Source organism: Equus przewalskii, chromosome 15, assembly GCF_037783145.1.
Source record: "Equus przewalskii isolate Varuska chromosome 15, EquPr2, whole genome shotgun sequence".
Lineage (NCBI taxonomy): Eukaryota > Metazoa > Chordata > Mammalia > Perissodactyla > Equidae > Equus > Equus przewalskii.
Genome location: NC_091845.1, coordinates 60,714,476 through 60,739,974, shown reverse-complemented (window position 1 = coordinate 60,739,974; position 25,499 = coordinate 60,714,476). Strand labels below are relative to the sequence as shown.

Here is a 25,499-nt window from a genome sequence, read left to right as displayed (position 1 = left end):
AGGGAATGTCATTATTTTTATATCCTCTACCAGGACTCCTGAAACCAAACACTTATGTCTGGGGATCTTTTCAAAATTTCCATGCATTTGAGTGACTGAGGGATAGCTCTGTCTGGAGGTAGGAGGCTGGAGGCTGAAATGATGACCTTTAAGGTTTTTTCCAGCTTTTGGACTCCTTGATTCTATGACAATTCCTGGTAGATAAAAAGTTCCTGCTAAGAACCGAGCAAGCATCGTGCACAATTACTTTGTGAGTCTTGATAAAGCTGGAGTTTCATGTTGAGGTCTAGAAGGGGTTTAGGTGGGTGGTAAGAACGTTTGTTTTCCTGGTTAGTGGATATGCCATGGGCTTTATGTCTTGTGTTGTCCTGTGGTAACTGAAGCCACTGTTTCCATGGAAAAGGATGGCAATTTGAATGAGATAATTTAGAGTGGCCCATGAAAATCTGACTGGGCGGGCTCCTAAATGTGCCAGATGTTGTATGTGGGACATTACATGTGTCTCTTTAGTTTCCTTCAACCAAAATGCAAGTAAGTGAGAAATTACAATTTGATGGCTTAATCTTAAAAAATATTAGTCTTGACAAAAATGCTAAATAAGGAACAATTCAGAAGAATTACTGAGTGATTAAGCTAAAAATATTATGATTACTTGAATAGTATTTATTTTGTAGTTGAAGAAGGTACAAGAGTCCCCCAAACTTTTAATCAGTTTCCAAAAATCAAACTTTCTTTCTAAAGTAAGTTGACACCAAAAATTCTGAATCCTGTATAATTCAGTAGTACAAGGTTTATTCCCAGTGATTTCCGACATTTGTAAGGCTGTTACACGTTGGCTTTACCTGTCACGAAATCTTTTGTATAACTTTTATAAAACACCACCACTTTCTATTTTAAAAAGTGACTGGAAGAATCTAAAATTGTAAAATTGCACGTGCCTGGCAGGAAAGTCCTAGTTTGGGATTTTCTCACAGGCTGCCTAAACCGACCTCTACTCCTAGCAGGTAAATCGCCAGAGGGAGAAGCCAGTGTCAACCCAAAGGAAAACCCAGTTGTGGGATTTTTTTTCCCCTTAAGCTGATCACTGCTAAAAGGAGTTCCCGCCGCATTCTCTAGTCCAAAGTCCTTGCCACCAGATTACCATCTTTTCGCCCAATCTACCAATCCCCCCCTTTCCAAAAGCCCTTATGGGAAAGAACTTCTTCTCGTGACCCCCTATTCCATACAGTTCCAATCGCTCCCAGCGCCCCCCATCTTGGAACGGCTTCCCTTCTCCAGTCCAGGATCCAGGTCCCCAAACCACTTGAGAGAAAATTCACAGCCCTGGCCCCCTTCCCTGGCGTCCCGGGGAGGCGCTGGGGTCGGGGTGTGGGTGGGGAGGGGGCGGGGGTCCCCGGGGTCCCCCTCGCGCCCCCCCGGAGGTGTGCAGGGGGAGGGGAGCGCGGGTGGGTGGGACCGGGCGGGTGGGGGAGGGGTGAGGGCGAGGAGGAGGAGGAGGAGGAGGAGTGTGTGTGCGAGCGTGTGTGGCTGGGGGAAGCCATTGCCTGTTTAATAGTTGCTGTTGCTGCACTTCCGCTTCTCTCCCAGCGAGAGAGAGACACGAGTGGCCAGGCCCAGCCGCAGCCGCAGCAGCAGCCGCCGCGGCGGCACGGAGGAGCCAGACACAAAGAGAGGTACGGGGATCCCCCCGCCGCCCGCCGCCCCCCGGCCGCGTCGCCGGGCCTCGGGGACACCCCTCGTCGCCTCCCCCGATCCGCGCCGCCCGGGCCGCCGGGCACGGGGCTGCGGGGGGGGCGGAGACGGGCCAGGGAGCCCCAGGGGTCCGGGGCCCGCCCGCGGGGGGTGGGCAGGGACCCCGGGCCGCGTGGGGTGCGGGGACCGCCCGTGTCGTGGCCGGGGGGGCCATTGTGGCTCGAACTGTCAGCGCTGCCCCGGGAGCCCCCCACTGGCCGCCCAGGGGGCCGGGAGCGGGGGAGGGGGAGCCAGGGGAGCCCCGTGTCCCCCCGGGCGGGGGCCCGCGGGGATTAACCCCTCCGGGGCGGACGGGCTCATTGTTATTCCTTCGCGGAGGAGGCCGAGGCCCCCCCCCTCGCACCCCCACTCCCAATCGGGGTGGCAATCGGGCGTGTGCCCGGGACCCCCGCCCCGGCCGCGCAGCCCCAGCCGGGCGGCCGAGGGGCAGGCCGGCCGGGAGGGGCGTCGGGGCGCGGCGCTGGGGGGCCTCGGCCTCGTCGCCCCTGCCCCCCCTCCGGCCTCTCCCTTCCCCCACCCGGGCACCCGCTCCTCGCCTCCGTCCCCCCGTTTCGGCTTCCTCTCCTACTCCTCTCTGCCCTCCTCGCTTCCCGACCTCGCCAAACTCCGCGCCTGAGCCCCGCAGTGTGGCCCCGGCCACCCGCCCCCCCGCGACCCCCGGAAAGCCGACACAAACAGCCCCGAGGCCGGCCGCTGGCCGGGACCTTCCCTCCCTGGCCCGCCGAGGCGCCCCGCGCCCCCGCCCTGCCCTCCGCCCCCGCCGCTCGGCGGGTCCCCTCCCTGCCCCGAGGGGAGCCCCGGGGGGCGAGGGAGGGGCCGCTCGCTTTGCTCAAGACTGTTTTCCCACCGCGTCCCCCACCTGGGGCCAGAAATAAACAAACAAGCAGCGTCCGATTGCAAAAGCCTTAATGGGCCTGAAGACTTTGAAAAGCGAGTGGAGGGCGGTGGGCGGCGGGGGTACCCTGGTCAAAGCCCTCCTGACAGCGCCCGAGTTCCGTATTTACACTGGCTGCATGGTTGATGTCTTTCTGTTTTGTTTCTCTCCCCTTGCAGGGGCTGTTTGCGGGGTGGGGTGGGGGGTTCGCTATGTCGGATGACGATTCGAGGGCCAGCACCAGCTCCTCCTCATCTTCGTCCTCCAACCAGCAAACCGAGAAAGAAACAAACACCCCCAAGAAGAAGGAGAGTAAAGTCAGCATGAGCAAAAGCTCCAAACTCCTCTCCACCAGCGCCAAGAGGTACCGTACTCTCTCTCTCTCTCTTTTTTCCGCAGGCTTCCTATTTTCCGAACTGCTGCTTGCTGCATTTGGTCGGCCTCCCAAAGAGGGTAGCTTAAGGAGCACCTCATGGTTTATGTGTTCTTAAAAATGAAAAAAGGGCCTTGAAAGCCCTAATTATTTTTCTCTATTGCTTCTTCTGTTTTTTCTTTTAATCATCGTCCACATGCGGCTGTGGTGACTTGCCTCTTTCCATTTCTTGCTGAAGTTTGTACAAATCCTCATTACTTTTATTAGTGACCCCCAAATCTGATTTCAAATTTCTTGTCCTATTAATCACTAGTCTGTGACCTTTCCCAAGGCTGTCATCCCGCCTAATTACTAATTCCTGCCCAGACAACTCTGTCAAAATGAATTCTATAACCATCCGACTTCCTCCTCACCTGTTGCACAGACATCTTTTTTGAACAGCTTTCTTGACAAATTGCATAAGGAATTACTCATGTTAGCTGGGTGAAAAATTTAATAGGTGGAAAGAGATGTTTTTGGATGGAATTTAAAGAGATGTTTCTGATTTGAAGAGTTGAAGCAAATGAATCAATAAATGATGTAAAATGGTTATTCTAGGTTATTTTGGGGATTCTTTCTTGTTCTCCTTAAGAACTTCAATTTAACAAATTTCAAGGAGATTCAGATTGTTTTCATGCTATTTCCTCTTATGCTGTAAAAATGTTATTTTTTTCAAGTTGAATTCAAGCAGTGGCTCTTTTTCTTTACTCCTTCCCTCTTCTGTCTCTGGAAGAAGCTGCTTTTTATCTCTATTGTCCTTCAGTAATATCCTCGGATCCCCTTGACCCTTAAAATAATCTATAGCAGATTCCTGGGAACCCCCAAACCCTTTCTTAAGTCCTTCTGCTCTAAGGTGGACGGCCGTTAAACTTTGAAGTGGCAAACCAGAAAGACACTAAGGAGTCCAAATGGTGGGTTAGAGAGGGATATCTTTCTAAAAAGAATGTAAAATAAAATGGAACATGAGGCCTTAGAGCTCTTCCACTGAGTTGTGAGCCTGGAACTAGGAGTTTGAAAGTTTGTTCTGTCATTCTCCCTGACTTGAAATTTGAAAAGTTGGTAAAGTGCTTTGGTGACCTAACCATGGGTAGATGGAGTGACTTTAGCTTATTTGAAATAGTGTAGAGGTCTAGAGTTAAGTGGCAAGATGCCTTGACAAGATTTTCAGAGGTTTGGTTTGATTGTGTATCAGCTTCCCAGGAGCTCTCCCAGCCCTCATTGATTAGCCCTATGCTGGTTATCCCAGAGCCTGGCATCTACCCTGCCCACTTTGGATGGGCCTTCCTTAATCTGCCTCCTCTGGTCTCTGTGATCCACAGTGGGTCAACTTTTGGCCTTACCTGACTAAGGCAGGATACTTGCTTTAGCTCGTTGGTGTTTTTGTATTTTGCTGGATATCCCTGGTGTACATGAATATATTAGAGAGGGTAGAGACAGGTGTCAGAATAGTCTGCTTTGAGTCAGCAAATTACAGAGAGGGATTTTTCATTAGAGACAATTTGTCCTTTTATGCTAAGTACGTTAAAAACTTCTTTGGAAATGCCTGGAAAAGAGATGGTAGGTGTAAAAATATAAAAGGTGGGGGCTGGCCCCGTGGCTGAGTGGTTAAGTTTGCGCGCTCTGCTGCAGGCGGCCCAGTGCTTTGTTGGTTCGAATCCTGGGCGCCGACAAGGCACTGCTCATCAAACCACGCTGAGGCAGCGTCCCACATGCCACAACTAGAAGGACTCACAACGAAGAATATACAACTATGTACCGGGGGGGCTTTGGGGAGAAAAAGGAAAAAAATTTAAAAATCTTTAAAAAAAATAAATAAATAAACGGTGGGAAGCTAAAATAGTAATTTTACCTGTAAAGTTAACATTAGTTTTAGCTCCCTATCTTGCTGAAAGAGTGGCTGTCAGTGTTAAAGCAGAGCTAAGGTTAATAGTAAAGATAAAAAATGGAGAGGGACAGTGTATCTAGGAAAGAATAACGGGAAAATTGATGTTAGTGGTACCCTGTAGAAGCTGCTCTGTGAAATATATTGATTTGGAGGGTAGGCGTTGCCTACAAAATTGGAAGGGGCATGTATACCAGGAGATAGAATGAAGAAGAAGCCTGAATTGGCAGACAGAAGGTTACGTAACCGCATATTGGAAAGTGATTTCTAGTCCACAGTAGAGGAAAGCCCCCATTAAGAGTGATCTGGGCTAGAATTACTCTATGGAACATAGATATGAGTTACTTTTATAAATCTTTTGCCAGTGCTCTGGAAATGGTGCAGATGTTTGTTGGAGAGATGAAGTGGATAAAGCTGTGTGGTATGACACTTCTTAGGTATTAAAGAAGTAACTACTGTTTCAGGGGATATTTTATAGTAGAGGTTGGGTTGGCAAGAAGTGAAGTCACTATGTATTTTTATACAAGTGTGCTCAGGGGGAGGATATTTTTGCCTATGTACATAGGTCTGAACATGCAGTCATTCTAATAGATACGGGTAAAGAATCAGGAAACCAAGGTTCCAAACTTTTAGTCTAACGTACAATAATGAGGCAACCTGCAGGGCTGTGAATGTCCCAGAACTGAAATGCTTCGTATTGGTAGTGACAGAATTTAGCAGAACACAGACAAGTAGATGTCAGTAGAGATTGTGAGCAAACCCCTTTCTAAGATTGACCAGATTTGTAGGGGACAGGAAATGTCCTCCAGTGGGAAGATTTAAAGAACTTCCCCAATCACCAGCCTTAATTTCTCTTTACTTATATATGGAAAAAACAACGCCTTCCAAAACCTATGCCCCATCGCAGCCGGCCAGCCTATCTTCCTAGCCTCAGAAAACTTTTGGAAAGAGAAAAGCATCCATTGTGATTCAGATTGCCTTTAGAATGTGTGTGTTAGTTTTTTACTACTGTGCTGCCTCGGTGAGATTTTTAAGTTGTAACTTAGCCCTTTAGGGCTTTATATGATAGGAGCAGGAAAGGTTATAAAAATAGAAGGCACCGTTTAGAAGGTTGAATAGGCTTAAAGGCCTTAAACTTTGTAGTAATTGATGCTCCAAGCGCCTAGGTAAGCAGAAGACAAAGGCCGGGGCTTGGTGTGAACTGCCTGGTGGCGTCGGCCTAGGAGTGGGGGAGGGGGCTCTTTGTGAAGTCGTGGGTTGGTGCGGAGATAGAAAACTGGGGTGGGGGTCCGGGGTTCTGTGTCAGTGAGGGATGGAGAAGGAAGGGGACAGACCCAAAGGAAGGGAGAGGAGGTCCGGGAGAAGCCGGTCCGGAAAGGTGGGCCGAGGGTCCGAGCGAGCGTGCGGGACCGAGGCTGGCCGGGTGCACCTGTGCGGGCCGCGGCCGCCTGCCGGAGGCCGGCCTCGCCGGAGGGGCGGGCAGCGGGCCGCAGGTTCCGGGGCGCGGGCGAGGCCGCTGGGGAGCCACCAGCGTCCCGGCCCGGACTCGACCCGCGCGGCCGGCGTGCGCGGCCCGAGCCGTCGGGCGCGCGCGGGGAGGGCACCCGCGGGCGGCGGGGTCCACCTTGGGCCTGCGCCACCCGGCACCCCGACGGCAAGCAGGGCAGCCTGGGCCCGAGGGGCCTCGCGGGGAGCGGCCATGTTGGCTTCGTCACGGAGGACGCGGGGCGGCCCCGGGTGGGCGTGAGGACATCGGAGGTGCTGGGGTGACCCCGGCGGCCCCGAGGGGCGGAGACTGGGGCGCGTCCTTCGCTCCCGGCCGATGGGGAAGATGACGGTGTCCCGACACTTTCTAATACGGTGCAGAAAAGTAGTCCGCGAGTGAGAGGCTTTAAAATTATTTCCGAAATGGAAAACACCGAGAAATAGAAGTGGCTTAGGGTGCGAGGCAAGATTCGAACCCAAACCTGAGACATGATAACGAGAGACCCCGGAGCGGCAACTCACCGCGTCGGTGAAAAAAGTTTTCCCTGAACTACAGACCTGCGGCTTTTGATGTGTAGACTCCTGCTTCCTCGGTAGAAGCCAGTTCTCCTGGCCGGCGGTTAGGTTTGTCTGCCAGACTTAGACACTGCAGGTGGGAGGCTCCCAGCGCCTTAATGTTTCTTGTGTTTCTCTCTCTCTCTTCCCTGCCTCCAGGATTCAGAAGGAACTGGCAGACATCACTTTAGACCCTCCACCTAATTGCAGGTGAGCTTCTTTTCAAATTTTTTTCTTCTTCAAGTTCTTTTAACCTTTAGCTTTTTTTTTCTTTTTATTATTATAAACTTTTGCTTTTATTCTTTCGTTAATGCTTGTTTTGGTGCTCACATCAAATAACAGCTGAAATTAATTACCCTGAGTATGTTTTGATGCGCCTCTGACAATTTCAGTACTGTGTTGAAGAGAAGTAATGGATTTGGAGTGGACAGTTTTGCTTATATGAAACAAAACTGTAAAATGAATTTCAAGATGCACGCTTGCTTATTCGCGGATCTTTGATATTTCGATAAGGATGATGTAAAACGTTTTAGATGCTCGGGTAGATTTTGGTTTAGAAAATTGCTTTGCTATCTTAATCTGTTCTTCAGGCTCTCTACTGAGCTAATAGAGCATAGAGTTAAATCAAATACTCGGTCCTCAAACTTACTTCATTATATGTAAAGTTTGTGTTGGACTTTTGGCAGGCTAATTCAGGAAATAATTGGTGACTTTGATAAAAAGATTTTTGTTTTAAATTATTTTATAGATTTAAACTCTTCCAAAGGGGTGTTTTTCTTGGAGGGTGGTTTACTCAGACTGTATGGATTTTTCAGTTTGAAAACAATTTGATATCAGCTTGTGAAGGGTTTGTTGATCACTTGATTTATTTAGAATAGCCATTTTGTTACTGTTGAGTCAAGGTGGAATACTTGATTTTACTAAATCAACAGTGGAGTGAGGAAGGACTTAGTATATGTTATAATAGAGCCATTTATTTAAGGGAGATTAATTGTTAGGTTCTGTTACTCCCCTAGTTTAAAAATTAAGTGTAGCGTTTAACCTGATTCTCACTTCTCAGGATCAACATTGGAATGACCTGTGAGATTTCAGAAGGGTGCTACTTTTATGGGTAGAGGTAGAAGACGTTATTGAGAAGAAAATACTCAGTGGCATTTTGCTTATTAACACTGAACTTTCTAAACTGTGGTTAATGGATTAAATGGAAACGTTAATATTGCCATTTTGGTTACATATGTTCTTAATGTTGGTCAGGTGGGGGATGATCTTTGGTAAAATGTCCTATTTTGTGAGGAAAGTCATTTTGAGTTTGAAATGCTCTTAAGCTGTGGTTTGTAACTGTACTGCTTAATCATTCTTGAGGATTTCTCTCATGGCTATTAAGAATCTTTTCAGACAGTTGACAAAGTGGAGAAATGGATATGGCTTAGAGCTGTGATATTTGCCGTTTTTATTTTACTGGAGTCGTTGTTCACATGGAAGCCTGTAGCTTCTCTTGGTTGGCTGTGTTGAACGCGTGGGTATTCCCCCTGGTGGATTTGTGCTACGTAGTTATTGCTCCGGTTTGGTCTCCTGTCTCTTCCATGTGTGTCTTTTGTGAGTGCAGACAGCTTTAGTTGATCAAATTATAAAGTTTTTTAAAGCATGGTTTTAAAACTGATAACATTTATCAAAACGTAAATGGCTTTCTTGTGAATAAGTGCAGGTTTAAAATTGTAGACAGTTTGAAGGTTTTCATGGGGTTAATCACTTTTAAAAAACAGGATAAGTACACTTTAGTTTCACACCATTTTAGCAGAATTTACGTGTGAGAGATTTATGCTGCTGAGCATACAGACCTTTTTTTCCTTGGAGAACTCTCATAATTACCCCTCCAAGGTGAAACCTTTGAACATTACCTGTGGTCAGGTGAAGCACCCAGATGGATGGCTATTGGGTAGTTTGTGGTAAGAAGACAAACTTTGACATACTTAAGCATTTTGAAAAAATATCTCCTTGATTTCAAAGAAAACACCAGTCATCTTTATTTTGCAAGAGAATGTATATTATGTTGACTTGTGAAAATAAAGACTGGTTTATTTTCTGAAGACATTTTCTACTAGGGCTGCTTAAGTAATATGAATTACAATTCCTACTTTAGGTTGGCTTACTAGTATTACTGACTTAATGGTATACAGTAGTCCCAATATTCAGCTAACTTAAATGAGTTTGGTTTTATGTTTTGTGTTGGTATGTTATGGGATTGAATTTTTAAATATTGTAACTTACATTATTGTTTGAGATGGAAATGGATCATTTAGTTTGGGGACACTTTTTGAAGTCAGCATCCAATTCAAATGTATGAATTAAATGATAATACTGAGTGCATGCGTGTTTATTTTTTATAATTTTTAAAATATTACTCAGCATGCGAGCTCTATAGCTTCGTTCTTAGGAAATTGCAGTTTCATCAACTATCACTTATATTTTGAATGAGTTAATTGGCTTTCAATTAATGTATCTTGTGTAGTAATCCCTTGTTGGACTGCCCTTCTTCAATTCGTATCCAGTGTATGGTTTTAAATTTAAGCACATTACTAAAATGTAGCAGTTGGCACATAGTGACCTCTCAATAAACAGTTGATTATTGCAAATCAGTGGGAGAATCACTTCTCTTGAAGGTTCACTGCTTGTGTTCAGTAATTTTACCACTTTACTTGGCAAAAATATTTGGATTCGAAGTTACTGAGCTTCAAAACTTGGTGAAATGCAATTGTTAAATATGTTATTATGTATGAGCACATAAAGTTAAATCCTCAATGTTGTATATTATGTTGAGTCGATTTCTTTAGAACAAAACGCAGTTTATATTCAATGACCAGGTCAAGAGTATTTTAAGTGAATATTTTTAAATTGCCATGTAAATCAAATTCTTTGGTGTCTCTGAACTATTTGGTTATGTGTATATACACAGATGAAATAGTCTCCCACCTCACATACTGTGCATTTGGTTAGGCTTTTTCCCCTGCCTTTTGGCTCTATTCATTTGGGAGAAAAATACTCTCTCAACTATTGTAATGATTTCTTAAAGCTTGCCCTGTCTTGGATTGTAAAATTATGCCTTTTAGATAGCTAGTGAACTCTGGGCCACTAGAGTCAGTTTTGCAGCTGTTATTTATAGCCTAGGCCTGAAGCTTTGCTAAATTGACTAGTTATAGCTATGTAACTAATCTGCAGACATAAAGGCCTGTAGTCAGTATGTCTGCACATAATAAATGACATATTTTGCCCAAGTCTTTTAATCTTCAGGTTTTACTTAATGGATATATTAATATTATGAATAAACTCCTCATATGGTGACTTGAAACCCACAAATTCAGATTTTGGGGGAGTGCTGTTTTAGGATAAAATGTCTTTGAGAAGTCCGTAGACATTTCAAGCATGGGGGAAAATAATAAATTTTCCTTTTATGTGACTTTATTACATTTTGACCATTATTTTTCTGTTTCCTAAATATGTAAACCCAACTAAGTCACTGCTTTTTTTTATTCTTCTGGGAGAGCTGTTATGTAATCAGATACAGTTGGTTTTAAAGTTTTACAGCTAAATCATACCTTTTTTGAAGATGATTTAAAGGCTAAAATGAAAAACATTTTAAAAAAATGTAATGCATTTGTCTAAGAAGTTAAGTTTTCTTAACCTTCTTTTCCTCATTTACTAAAAGGGCCATATACCTGGCTTACCTACCACATAGTGTTGTAAAGTTCAAATGAGATTAGAGTTTTCTGTATGTGTTAGATGGTGATATTATTAGAATTGCCCATTTAGCTCCCTTTAATAGCTCATCTTTTTTACTAACATTGCCTTTTATTGCTTAAATTTTAAATACACTTTTAAGCTATTACACAGTAATGTAAGAATGCATATTTTTGAAAAGTTGAAATGCAAAAGTTGTGGAGTAAAAAGTGAAAGATCCCCCTCGTGGCCGCTTCTGATCCTGCCCCTGCACAGAGATGCTCCAGGTTAGCCCTTTGTGTGTATCCTTCCAGGTAGTTGCTGTGAATTTACATTTTTACAAAACCTTCTGGAAATTGGTGGTAATAGTAATGATAACGTCAGTTTAGAAATCCCAGGCTGCTAACCTTGGCATGAAAAAGAGCTCCTTTCCATGCAACAGTAAAGGCTTATACATCTTGTCCAAGTTTAGTGTGTTTTAAATGGTTGTTTGGGTATAAGAAATGAGTTCAACAGAAGTCATCCTTTACAAAATCCTATATTATCTTACTTTCTGAAAAATATCCTTCCTTTTATGTATCTTCCTTCATCTGATGTTATTAAATGCCTTAAGGATATAAATTTGACTTCAATATCTGAATGATGCTTAGTCTCATCCTTTTCATTTGGAGAGTTTCCACTGCAGTGTTGCCTTTCTTTATGTGTGTAAAGGCAGGGTTGAAGCATAGTGAGAACCGCGATACAGGAGTGTCAATACAATCAAAATAGCACCCAAAGCAGGGTCGGGTTCCTCGAAACTAGATCATCACCTGGGGCCTGAGTGGGTAGGAAGGAAGGAAATCTATCCAGAAGCACATTGTTTGCTAAAGGAGATTCTTGTGGCTGTTGTGTTCACCAAACGACCACGCATCTGGATTTTAAAACTATACTGCTATTGTTCCTCAAAAAGCTAAACAGAATTACTATATGAGCCAGCAGTTCCACTCCTAGGTATACACCCAAAAGGATTGAAAACAGGGACTCAAACAAATACTTGTCAGTGTTCATAGCTATTCATGATAGCCAAAAAGTGGAAGCAACGCAAGTATCCCTCAACAGATGAATGGATAAACCAAATGTGGTATATACACAGTGGAGTATTATTCAGCCATGAAAAGAAATGACGTTCTGATACATGCTACAATATGACTGAACCTTGAATATGTTACACTAAGTAGAATAAGCCAGACACAAAAGACAAATATTGTATGATTCCACTTACATGAAATATCTAGAATATGCAATTTTTTTTTTCTCTGAGGAAGATTAGCCCTAAGCTAACATCTGTGCCAGTCTTCCTCCACTTTATATGTGGGTGGCTGCCACAGCATGGCTGATGAGTGGTATAGGTCCGTGCCCAGGATCCCAACCTGTGAACCCCGATGGCCAAAGCCGAGCAAGCCAAACTTAACGACTACACTCTGGGGCTGGTCCCATAGAATATGCAGAATTATAGAGACAGAAAGAAGAGGTCCAGGGACTTGGGGGAGGGGAGAATGGGGAGTTACTTCTCAATGGGTACAGAATCTCTGTTTGGGGTGATGAAAATTTTGGAAACAGATAGTGGTAATGGTTGCACAACATTGGGAATGTAATTAAAGGCACTGAATTTTACGCTTAAAAAATGGTTAAAATGGCTAATTTTATGTTATATATTTTACCACAAAAAAGGTTTTAAAAAAACTATACCACTGTTAAAATGTTATCAGTATTTTGAGGAAAAATCCTTGTAGCTTAGGAGGCAGCATTTCAGTTTGTACGGATTCTTGTAAAGATACTAATGTTAAATTCCTGTCGCAAACCGTGAGTGCCTGTTACACATGAAAAGTCAGTGCCTCCAAGGAGTTCATTGTTTAGTAGGGGTGGTAAGAAATGTACGCACACGTTTTGGATAGTACTTGGAAGCATGATTATTTGGAAAGTGATAAACGCACATACCATGTCATAAAGGTTCAGAGGAGTGAGAGATTACTTTGACCTGGGTGTGAGGGGTTGTGGCTGGAGCACTTCGTGATCTGGGAAGGCTTGATGGAGGAAATGAGAAGTGGGGTGGGGAAGAGTAAGGGCCACCTGCAGAAGAGTAACAGTGTAAGCACAGACATACCAGAGGAAAGGCAGACAGGCCCCTGTTGGGCAATAGTGAGTAAACCTGTGGCTGAAGAGTAAGAACGAGTGGGAGAATAAACAGAAGGAGAAAACTCGTGTTCCTCAGGCTCTGAGTTTCATGGTATAGATACTGGAGAGTCATTGATACCTTCTGGAGCTGGGACTGTGATCTAATTAGAGCCGAGTATCTGGACTCAGACAAAGCCAGGGCTGAGCGGAGCTGGGGGGAACCAGGAGGCTTGGAAATTACTACAGTAGTCCAGGTGCGACGCCAGGTGGGCCTTGGGGACAGGTGGCAGCCATCAAAGAGAGAAAAGAGGCAGAAAGCAACAGGATCCAGAGAGCTTGCCCACTGATTTAGATATGGAGTCCTTGAAAGGAGTCGGAGGTTGTTTGGGTGTTGGGGAAGATGGTGGTGACATTAACAGAAGTAGATGAGGCAGGAAGATGAAGTGGCTTGAGGGAGGCAGAGAGATTAGCTCCTCCTCCCAAGGTTTAATTATTTGCTTTGTTGACCACGTACAATGCTTCGTATATTGCTGCCACTTAGTAGGCCCTCAGTAAATATTTGCAGTTTGATTATATATTTAAGTTTATTATTCATCAGTCATTGAACTCCCAGATCTACCTGGCCTACTTTTAGATTAGATTAGACAATTAAATAGATTATAAACTCCCTAAAAGGCAGGAACCATGATTGCTATCTTTGGTTCTGATCCTACGTCTTTGTTCTCCCAGCTTTTTTGGTCTGAAAAATTTCAGAGCTGCAGAAGAGTTGAAAGAATAATGCAGGGATCACCCATCTTTCACCCTGAGGCATCAGCTGTTAAAAGTTCACCATATTTGCCTTGTCTGTCTCTTATCTCTATGTATTTCTTTTGCGGAACCATTTGAAAGTGAGCTGCAGGCAGCACGGGGCTTCCGTGGTTTAGGTTTGTGTGCATTAACTCTGAGCTGGGCTGGCAGGGGTGCTGAGGCCAGAACTGGCTTTGGGAGTCCACGTTAGATTTGAACGTTTGAATGATAAAGTACAGCTGTTTGCTAAGGGGAGGAGGAAGATTGAGAATTGTGCTCTGACGGATGTCCAAATAAAGGATGGGAAAATGAAGAGGACCTGGAGAAAAGGGAGCGGAGTAGGAGAGCTGCAGGCCCTAGGGGAGGTCAAGGGAGTTTCCTCTTTGGGCTTTAAAGTGTAAAGCTGAGTATGCTTTGTAGGCTGGAGGGAAGAGGCAAGTACAGAGGAGAAAGTAAAAATGCTTGTGTGAGGGAGGGCAATGTATTGTTTTGCACATAAAATTGTAGAGAAGGTGATAGAATATGGAACTGATGTCATAAGTAGAGAGTGTATATTGAGAAAGTCTGGTAGCCTGGAACTTTATCTGTGATGAAGTGACAGTTTCTAGAGGGCTGGAAGTGTTTTTGGTCCTTGAGTAACACTCCAGCTGCTTGAGTAGAACTGAAAAGCAGCAGCATCTGTCCTCAGTGTTACTTGGTTGGTTCTTTCCCGGGTAGACTTTAAGTTCCTTGAGAGCAGGGATTATGTCTTTGCACCCCTGCATTGTCCAAGAAAGAGTGGATACACAATACATGTTTGTTAAATTAAAACACAAACACAAAAACCTAATTTCGGTCTGATGGTTTAATGGAACGTCTTCATTACCCTCTTCAGAAAATAACAGAAAGAGCTGGGTTTGCCGTCCCATTTTACAGCTGTCCATTGCTGGCATTCTTTCTGAGTTGTCACCCAAGCAGTTCTGGCAATTTTTACCTTCCCGGAATCATAGAGGAGCTCTTGGCTGCAGTGTGATAAAAAGACGGGGTCAGTGCTGCAGGCTAGGTTGAGAAGATGTATAAAGAAACTATCAATACCTTTGATTTGCATGTTTTGACTTTACAAGATTATTGTTTGCCAACAAGTGAGTGTGGGTTTAGGGGTGGTAACTAAATTGAGCTTCCTAGAGATGTCCTCCCAAATCCTAAAGCTATTCCTGATAGTTGGTTATGTTAGAGATGCTGGCACCCGCCTGAGACATCTGACACATTCCCCATCATCAGTGGGGTGGAACAGGGTTTCATAATAAGCCCATTCTTAGTCAGCCTCTTATGCAGCCATGCTCTGAAGTGAAACAAAAGACCTGGTAACTGGTGTCAGAATAGGCTTCTAATCCTCTGGGAAACTTCCTACTCTATAGGCTAAGAAGCTCATCAAAGCTCCTTGCTTGAGAACTGTAATCCAGGACCTGCTGTATGCTAATGGTTCTTTTCTTGAAACTTAGGCAAATGATTATGGATTCCTTCATAGAGTCCTTGCTACACTACATAGATAATAACCCTGTGGAAGGCCAAGGTGATGTCTCACCCTCGTCAGGAAAGTCCTGTAAAGCCAACAGTTTTCATATGCACAACGTAATTGCAAGTTGTGACTGCATTTTGCTACCTAGGGCAGCATACTGTTCACTAATACTTTAACAAAATAGTCAAAACTGAATTCTGTCTGCTTCCTGAAGACTCTGAACGTGATAAAGTGAAATGCCAGGCCAAAATAAAGGGACTTGATTATCCAGCTCTTACATGGCATTCAACAGTACATTTGCCACAGGTGTCACATTTGACTTGTCTATAGTGACCTGTGTCAGTACTAAAGTTTGAATAGTAGTAATCAATGGAGAGGTTCCAGTGGGGCCTACCAGCATTGAAATGACGATCATTATGTGTAATCCCGGGACATTCGGTGTTTGTATCTATTTAAGTTGATAGATGGGAAATTGATGTGAGATGGACCCTAATAAGTTCTATAGAAAAAGATATTGAAGTACATTTTCAAATAGCAATAGATAGAGCAGCTTGGAATGATTATACTTACTGAAAAATTTTAGATGGGATACAGCTCAGAAAGTCAGGATTATAATCAAGAAGCAGTGTTGTACAAGATTGATAGCAGCATGAGTAAATCAGATCATAATCATTTAAAGTATTGGAGTGTCCTCTGTGTGCTAGGTTCTGTAAGTAACTAAAACAGACCTGGCTTCTGGCTTGTGGAACTTAAATTTTAGTAGGCAATACAGACAGCAACCCAGTAAAAGGATTAGTAACTACAGGTTGTGTTGGCGAGTAGGAGAGAAATTAACGGTGCAGTGATGGAGAATAATTGAGGCGGGGAGTTACTTAGAGAAGGCTTAAAAAGACATTAGGCAAAGACCTGAAAGATGAGAAGAAAGGAGATAGCCTTGTGAAAAGTCCATGAGAACATCCCAGACTGAGGGATGCAGGAACACAGAGGCCCTGAAGTGGGGAGAGCCGCGTGATGCAGGATGATGGAAACTGTGGTAGAGAGTTTGGATTTCATTCTAAGAACAGTGGGAAGCCATTCAGGCTTTTGAAGCAAGGAAGTGACATTTCAATGATGGTTTAAAAGTCTTTTCCCCGCTCTCCTTGCTGTGTGGAAAATAGCTGGGAGGAAGGCACGAGTGGAAGAGGGGAGACCAGGAAGGAGAGTATTGTTGTCTTCCAGGCAACTGGTGATGGTAGCTGGGATTGAGGTCGTGGCAGTGGAGATGGGGTTAGAACACCTGGACCTGTTTATCGATTGCAGTGGGAGATGAGAGAGGACCAAGAATGGCTCCAAGTTTCTGTGGTTTTAGCAATTAGGTAGATGATGGCAACATTTTGCTGATAGGGAGGAGACTGGAATAGGGCCTGAGTGGGTCTGTGCTTTGGGATGAGGGCAGCATTGAAATTGCGTCCTTTTTGGATATGTTAGATTTGAGATAGATGCCAATGAGGCATCCAAATGAAGGTGTCAAATAGAAGTTAGATACAGGTAATTGGAGCATAGAGGAATATTTTGCACGCAAGTACATGTAAGCTTGAGATACATGTGCATTTGGGAGACATCACTATATAGAGGCTCTTGAGTGTCTGGAGGATACCTCTAGCTCACCTAGAGAGGAAAGGTGTAGCGAGAAGAGGGCCCAGGATGGAGACTTGGGCATGTTGCAGTTTGAGGTTGTGTGGTCTGAAGGAGAAATTAGCAAAGGAGACTGAGAGAAGGAAAATCAAGAGAGTGTGGTGTCAGAAAGAGCGAGTGCAAAGTGTTTTGAGGTAGTGTGATCATCAACTCTGAAATAATACCATGAGGTGGATAAAGATAAGACCAGCAAGTAACTGTTGGGTTTTACAACTTCAAATTTGTTTTTGACTTTCATAAGACTAATCCAATGTAGAGGAGATGATGCGAAACGGGATGATTTTCAAGAAGGGGAACATGTTTATTTGTATTACTTGTCCCAAATAGAAAATTTCATTGAGTTTATCCAGGGAGGTGATTTAGTATCATCAGATTCTTATATTTTTAGGACAGAGTTTCTCAGCATTGTGTATCGTACTTTTCTCGCAAGAGGCTTTATCATTTTCAGTGGCTTCTCAAAGGATTTGCGTCTCCCCCCACCAGAAGAAGTGAACTTCTGCCTTACTGGATTCAAGTCCTTTGTGATCTTTGTGGCTACCATTGTAGTATGGATGCCATATGTAAGTAGTGCTAGGTTCATGTATTACATCTTGATAAGTTCTTTTTGCATGGCTTAGTTTGAAAATAGTAGGCAGTGAGTAAATTAAAGTCAGTCAATTGCTGCTGCCATCCTTAACGTTTTTTTACATGCTTTGATTTGCATCGACCTTTTGTACTCTTCCTACTTGTGAATGCACTAGAATGAGTGGGTACATGGGTTTACTTTTAACACTGCATAAGTTACTCATCATATTCAACTTTTTGATCCTTTTAAGATTGGCTATCATGTTAATGTTTTACGTTGACCGTACCTGGAACTCTTGAAGCCTCATGTAAACATCTTTCCAGTCATCTAACGATCACATTTTATTAATTTGTTTCAGATTATCCTAGGTACTCTTGGTCCTGTGTAACTTGATGATTGAGATTGTCTTCTGATTCTGAGATTGGTCTTCTCAAGACACATACATGTAAATTATACGCAGTAAGCCAAGGGGCAATAAGTAACAGAGTAATTGCTGAATGCAGTTAATAGTTTTATAGAAGAAAATGTCCTATGATGCAGATGTTTATCTTAGCACTTCCCATCAGAGCAGTATGTGTACATAGCTGCTTGTGTATAAAAATGCAGATGCCAGATTCCCATTCAAATCTGGCGCATAGGGGGCTTGGAGGAAGTGCTGCACAAACATCCTAAGTGACCCTACTGGTGTCTTTTTAGTTATATCACCAAAGTTATCAGTTTTAGTCTCAAAACTATGGTATACTTGACGTTACCTTTGTTTAAAAGTAGGTTCTTTGGGTTATGATTGATATTTTTTACATTTTCAAACAATTAGAGGTTTTCTTTCAATATCCCCTTACATTAAATAAGTATTTGGAGGAGAAACTATTTATGGTATCTCTTAAGCAAATAACTTTGAAAGACTTCTGAATTAAAATTGATGACAGAGAGAAATTGTTTTTCTTTGTATAATGTGAAGCTTCAGACTTGAATCCTCGTGCCAGAGGTCGCTGGGTGAGATGGAGGCAGCCAGTGGATGGTGTTGCTTGAGTAAGTCGGTGACTCACTGTCTGGTAAAGGGATAGCAGAGTTCTGGGAGCGCTGAGGGTAGAATTAAGAAATGTTCAGGGCTGGGAGACATTCTTCTAGTTCTGAGTGTTAATTGGAATCACAAAAGCATTAGGTGCTGCCAGAGGGAAGCAAATGATAACATGTGGAACCACAAGTGTTGTGGCTACATAGGAACTTTGCTCCCCAGAAATATAAATTTCTCCTACTGCCACTTGTAACCTTTCCTCCTCTTTGGGAATCCATCTCAGTTTTTTAAGGTAATTTATTCGAATTGTCCTTATAAAATTTTATTTCTTAGCAGACTTTGCTAGAACGCATTTATCCTAAAGAAAAGGAGATTGTTGAATTGGTGTACAAAGACTCTAAAATAAAACATTTGTTTTATAACAAGCACCCAGGAGGATTTTTGATAAACGTGAAAGATAACTTTCCTCTAGCCTAAGTAAATATTTCAAAACAAATGTATGTTTGTGATAATAGTAATGTGTGAGCAGAGACTGGCAGTAAAGATATCACTATCATATATTACTTAATAGTATATGATGCTGCTTTGCCTTGGTCCTTCTTCTGAGTAATCCTTTCTGTGGAAGTCCTCAGAGTGCTAGCTTCATTCTTCAGCTAGCCTGGCGGCCCTCCGAAACTGTTGCTTCTTTGTAGCTTGGGATCCTGAGATGTTTTCACATCCAAAGTGTGTTTATTACATGGTAAACATTGTTGAGTCATATGGACCAGTCCTAAAATAATCCATATGTCGAGGACACAATTCTTGTTAGAACTGAAATTTGAAATTGGTTTCCATTCTGTCTGGCCATACTACTGGATTGTGTGTAGACTTAGGGATTTTACTGTAACTATTTACATTGTATATATTGGGAGGGAATTCTATATTGTAGTACCTGTGAGTTGAAACACGTGATTGTGAAAAAAAGTAAGAAGCTGTTAAGATCTTGGAGCCCAAATTAGTTTTTATGATGGAAATTTTGCAGCTAGACGGAGTGGATGCTCCATTCTCTGTGTTCTCTTCTCTGTCTCCATGTCCTATTTTTATGAGGTGTATATTGACAGGTGAATTTTTATCCATTCTCCATTCTGCCCCCAGATGACTGGTGCTGTGTTCTCTTTCTTTTTTTCTAGAGCCAGTCTTGAAACCTTTCTACGTTTCATGCTTTATTATAGTCCAACTCTTTGTTTTCCAAAGATTTAAACTTCCCAACCTGGTAAATCGCCCCTCCGGAGCAGTCGTCTTCCAGTTCTGAAGCTTCTCTCCTGTCCCCCAAGCCCCTCATGCAGTGCAGGTTTGGGGAGGATGACATTTACTGATTGTCATTTGGCCTGGAGGTGCATAAAAAGAAATGCCGTCTCCTTGTTTAATGGGCTAAGTCAAATCGCAGGACACCTCATGACATTCCTGCAGGCTTACTTTGCGTTTCCCATTCTGGGGAAATCGCATCAGTTCATGCTTGCATTTCTGGCTTTCTCACACCCTGGGGTGTTCCCTCCCCGTTTTGTCCTCTCAAGAAAAAAAAGGTTAGCGCTTTGGGTGAAGTTTTCTCAGAAATTTCTTCTGGACACGCTCACTTGAGCCAGAAAACAATTTGTGACACTTTTCAAGGAAGAGATAGAGATAGGATTGTGTGTATCCAGCCTGTATATGTGCGTTGTTATTGGCCTAAACTTTGAAGGTGTGATCGAGTCCCCAACAGGTATTCACCAAGCCCAGTAGTGTAGTACTTCTGTTCCTTGAATGAGTTTTTAACATATATAACATAGTGAACACACATCATTTGCATCGTGAGAATTGTCTGTATTAATAACAGATTTTTGTTTGTTCCAGTTAGATCTTATTGCTAGTTTTGCAAGTGGACTGAGGCTCGGCAGGATTGTCTGTGACTCGGCTGGGGTGAGTGGGGCAGTCTCCTCCCTGCCCCGCCTGTGTCCTCTGCCTGTGACCCAGGCTAGCAGTACAAACCATTGACAACAGTGCCAATACTTTGGTCAGGCCTGCCCTGGCTACTCCATTGTGTGGCCCTTCGACTGATAGAGCTGTTACCAGCTGCTTCTCACCAGTCAGTCACTCAGGCTAACGTTTTTTGGGCCTTTCCTGTTGTGACTGGTACTGAACATAGAGCAGTGAGAAAGACAATGTCCCTGCTCTCATGGAGCTTATGTTCATGGGGATGGAGGCACAATTAAAAAAAAAATGTACTAAGTAATTTCAGGTAACAATACTAAGAAATTAAAATGAGGTAATGGCATCGTGAGTGATAGCAAGTTGGGGTGTTGGTAGATGCCATTTTGGGAAGATGGCTCTGAATGATTCAATGACAAGGACCCAGCCATGAGAACGGCATTTTAGGCCAAAAGACGGAAAATAGAAAGGTGCTGCATGGGGAAGGCCTCCGTGGCTGGGCATTGTGAGTGAGGATGAGAGAGGTAGGAGATGACATAGGCGGGCGTCAGATTTTATTAATTTCAGTAGAAAGCCATTGGAGAGTTTTAAGTAGAGGAATGGTATATCACCACGCTTGGCCTTTTCTTGAATATCTCACATAAAATTTCTGACGTGTAAAAGTAGAGTTTATGGACATACTCTTTGTAAACAGCTTTCTTTTTGCCTTATGAACAGATTCACTGACATTTCTTTATATAGCATTTCTGTTGTATCTAGATATAATAGATATATCTATCATACCTGTGCTTTATATCTAGATATGTGTCTATTTTATCTAGAAATTTTATAAAAATTAATGACATGCTACCCCGAATTTGTGTGTGAACCTGTGCAGGGAAGTCTAACAGCGCTCACCTGGTCTTGACATATGGTGGGTGCAAGTGCGAGTGCTTTGAAATGCGTCTGTCTGCCTTCACAGCTGTGGAGACAACTTCGTTGTCTTTCTGGTCTGCTCGCCTGGCTTCCTGACTGCCCACCTGAAGTGAAGACAGCCTGAGCCGGCCAGTGTGGAAGCATCGAGAGTTTAGCCTTCTCCCTCTTCAGAGCAGGAGCAGCAGATGTGGAGGGACCCTCAGGGGTCTGGGAGGCAGCTTGCTGGATCTCCTCCCAGCCCTTACTTGTTTGCCTGTGATATTTAACAGATTTACCTAGAGTGTGAAGCCCCAAATCTGTGTGATATGACTGTATAGGGAGAGGGCTTTCCAGTTTTCTCGATTTGGTAGATGCTTCGCTAGAGTAATACCTTTGCCATAACTTTTAGTTATGGTAGCTGAAATATTTGGACTAAAAGGGACGTGTAGGTCAAACACAGATTGGAGTAGTGATATTATCATTCTTAGGTGTATATTTGAAACTTTAGTTAGTAAAACTTCGTTGATTTGTTTTTTATGCTATAGTGACGACTTATAAAATGAAATGTAATTCCAGCATATCTTAAACGATTACAGGGTTTGCATTGATAAGAAATTACATCATTTCTTACTGAAAGGTAATTTTTTTTATTGAAGGGCCAGTTTCTCATGATTTTTTTCCCCCTAAGCTAATAATAAACAGCTAAGAATGGGACTCCTAGGAAAAATTATTTTCACTTATCTCTTACAGAAAAAATTGTAAATCATTCAAAATTCTTAAGGGGACAGAATTTCAGTGCAAACATAACATGGGTATTTGCCCAAAGGGAAACACCACCAATAATACAAAATAATCAAAGTACAGAGAACCTTCAAGTAATTTATATTTGACTTTGAAATGAATTTTGGTAATTATATTGTAAAATGACATGAATGTGTCCAATATTCTGGATATTCAACTTTATACAAAATAATGAAGGAACAGTGGAAAGCCTGATTTATGGTATTCTGGACAGCTCTTTAGACTTAACATACAATCTTAGCTTCTTTTTGCTTCGTATTCTCTGCTGTGGAGATTTTTAAGATAGAATAAAACTTAAAGTTAGCTACTATCATTACTATCTATGCCCGTATGATTGTTATTCTCATTTTACAGATGAGGAAAGAGAAGCTAAAATGGTTAAGTAGCTTGCCCCAGGTGGCTCGGCTCTGAGATGGTGAGGCTGGCGCTGAGCCCTGGCCTCCAGAGCCTGCGTGCCTCACCGTGCTCTGCTGCCCCTTGGAGTAGCTCTGCGAATTGCAGACCTCGCTTCAAGCCACTGCCTGTTAAATTTTACTCGGTAAAACTGTATTTAAATTCTGAAAGACAGGCTTCTTTCACAACTTAGCTATATTGTTTCATCAGACTGGCCGTTTACTTCTGTATGTTCTCCAACGTAGGTCTGATCATCATGGCATTCGTCTTTTAAAAATCTAAGGCCTCCAATTGCTCTAGAATTGAGTGCCCCACGTTCTTTATATGATATATGAATCCCTTGCAACCTGATTCCAGTCCGCTATATCCCCATCTTGTTATTGTTTCCCCCATAACTTACTATAGTCTGTTCCCTAGAATGTTCTCTCTCCCAATTTCTATCCTTACTATTCTTTAAAGCTCAGATGAAAATGATTCACCTCACACAGCTGTCTCCTGTGTCCCCTGGCATTTCATACATACGTCTTTACAACATTTCTCACATTAAGTTATGATCATTTGTGTTTGTCACTCCAACACACTAAGTTCTTTAAAATCTGATTGTTTTATTTTTAATTCTTGTGCCTAAAAAGTTTGAATAGCCACTGAAACAAATGACAGCATTTGATTAGTAGGCGTTGTGTAAGTGTTAGCAGTGCATTTGTTTAGATGTTGACATTAGTCACGGGGAGACTATAGTCAAGTTGAAGTGATTAAACCACAAATAAAGTCAGTTTTAATCTTTTGTTGGTAACAAAACAAAAAAATTTCTGCTATTTTATGTGAATGTAATATTTATCCTTAAGATTTTAAGTATAGGCTTAACTTTAAAGAAAATATACAATAGACCTAGTGATTTAAAATTTAGATAAGTTTTCAGATCATTACCAACGCTAGTTGAAGTATTTGCTCGTAAAGGTGTTGCAGCTGTTGAATTATGGATAGATGTAAGTTACTTTTGCAAAATATTAGAGTAACATCCACTAGCAGAAAAAAAGGCTGAAAAATTTTATTTGACTGAAATTGTAAGCTGAGCATTTGTGTGTGTCTGTGTGTGTGCATAGCACCGAATTTGATTGTGTGCAGATACAGAAGTGTGATAGATGCTCTCAACATAAAATGCCGTGAAACAGGTCGTGAACAAGACACTGTGTTTCATAAGTCACCTAAGATTTAAATTTATGATTTTTATCATAATTCCCTTTCATCTAAACCTTAGGTCATGTGACGGCCGTGATTTCCAGTCCTTGCCCGGTCCTGGCACACCTGAGGCAGAGAGAAGCCCGTGTCTAGCTGGGGCTTCCTCTCAGTGATGGGGTAGAGGAGAAGAAAGGTTGGCAGGTTTCCCTGGGGGCTGGGGAAGGGGGCACCAAAGCCCTCCATCGATTCTGATAAGCCTGGATTGGGGTTGGTAGTAGCCTGAGGGGCAGAACCTCTCTCTTTTCTTCCTTGAGGTGAAATGGGGGAAGAAGTGCTGAAGTGGGAGGGTGTACAGGTTTAGGGAGTAGAAGGGAGGGGAAGAGGCCTTTCAAAGATGGGAACTGATGTAATGTGAGAAGATGAAGAAGGGAAAGGGGGCTAGAAGAGAGAGTGTGGATTTCTGGAGGTTAGAAATGGGTCTTGTTTGTTTTTTGCCCACAGGCTTAATTTGCTACTTTGTACAAATAAGAAAATCTGAAAGAGAAGCAGAAAAAAGGAGAAAACTCCTCCAGAGTTTGTGACAATTTGCATGGACTGATTGGCCCTGCTGCACCTGAGTTTCTAGGAGAAGGAGCCCCCAAGTTTGCCATTATTTCAGAATTTCTGTAGAGAAGCCTTGGCATTATAAGAATACGGACATGCTACGTGTTTCCCTTCATCCTCCTCTCCCCCCCGCTTTTTTTTTTTGGGGTGAGGAAGATTGGCCCTGAGCTAACATCTGTTGCCAGTCTTCCTCCATTTTATGTGGAATGGCACCACTGCCTGGCTTTAGGAGTGGTGCTAGGTCTGCATCCAGGATCCAAACCTGCAAACCCCAGTCTGCTGAAGCAGAGTGCATGAACTTAACACTATGCCACTGAGCCAGCCCCTCTCCTCTCCTTTTTGTTGCCCTGCTAGCTACACGCCTGGAATTTTGGCTCTAAACAATGTAAAAAATATTTTTTTTGCCAAGAAAATATCTTTGGAAAAAATCATGTATTACATGATTTTTTAAAAAATACTTCCTGGCCCTTTGGAAATCTATTTCTTTTCTTCTCTTTTGAGGTATAATTGGTACACAACATTATATTAGTTTCAGATGTACAACATAGTGATTTGATATTTGCATATATATTTCAGAATGATCACCACAGTAAGTCTAGTTAACATTCGTCACCATATATGGTTAGAGAATTTTTTTCTTGTGATGAGAACTTTTAAGATTTACTCTCAGCAACTTTCAAACATGCAGTACAGTATTATTAACTACAGTTGCCATGCTGTACATTACATCCTCATGATTTTATTTATTTCATAAGTGGAAGTTTGTACCTTTTTTTTTTTTGAGGACGATTAGCCCTGAGCTAATATCTGCTGCCAGTCCTCTTTTTGCTGAAGAAGACTGGCCCTGAGCTAACATCCATGCCCATCTTCCTCTATTTTATATGTGGGACGCCTGCCACCACATGGCTTGACAAGCGGTGTGGAGGTCCGCCCCCGGGATCCAAACCGGGAGACCCTGGGCCGCCAAAGCGAAACCTGCAAACTTGACTGCTGCGCCACCAGGCAGGCCCTTGGAAGTTTGTACCTTTTGACTCCCTTCACCCATTTTACCCACACCTCTACCTCTGGCGACTACCAATCTGTTCTCTGTATCTATGAGCTCTGTTTTTTTTAGGTTTCACATGTAAGTGAGATCATACATTATTTGTCTTTCTCTCTCTGACTTTTTTCACTTAGCAGAATGCCCTCACAGTCCATCCATGTGTCACAAATGGCAAGATTTCATTCTTTTTTTTTTAAAAGATTGGCACCTGAGCTAACAACCGTTGCCAATCTTCTCTTTTTTTTTTTTTGTGCTTTTTCTCCCCAAAGACCCCCAG

General features: G+C 43.0%; 1 protein-coding gene across 1 annotated transcript in view; it reads left to right on the top strand.

The window, feature by feature from the left end:
* Nucleotides 1-1,457: 1,457 nt before the first annotated feature.
* UBE2E1 (ubiquitin conjugating enzyme E2 E1) overlaps nucleotides 1,458-25,499 on the top strand; it is a 74,441-nt gene continuing 50,399 nt past the window's right edge. The window contains exons 1-3 of the mRNA XM_070575948.1: nucleotides 1,458-1,673; nucleotides 2,806-2,990; nucleotides 7,120-7,170. Coding sequence (XP_070432049.1) covers nucleotides 2,839-2,990; nucleotides 7,120-7,170 — 203 coding nt within the window. The 5' untranslated portion in view covers nucleotides 1,458-1,673; nucleotides 2,806-2,838. The remainder of the gene's footprint in view (nucleotides 1,674-2,805; nucleotides 2,991-7,119; nucleotides 7,171-25,499) is intronic.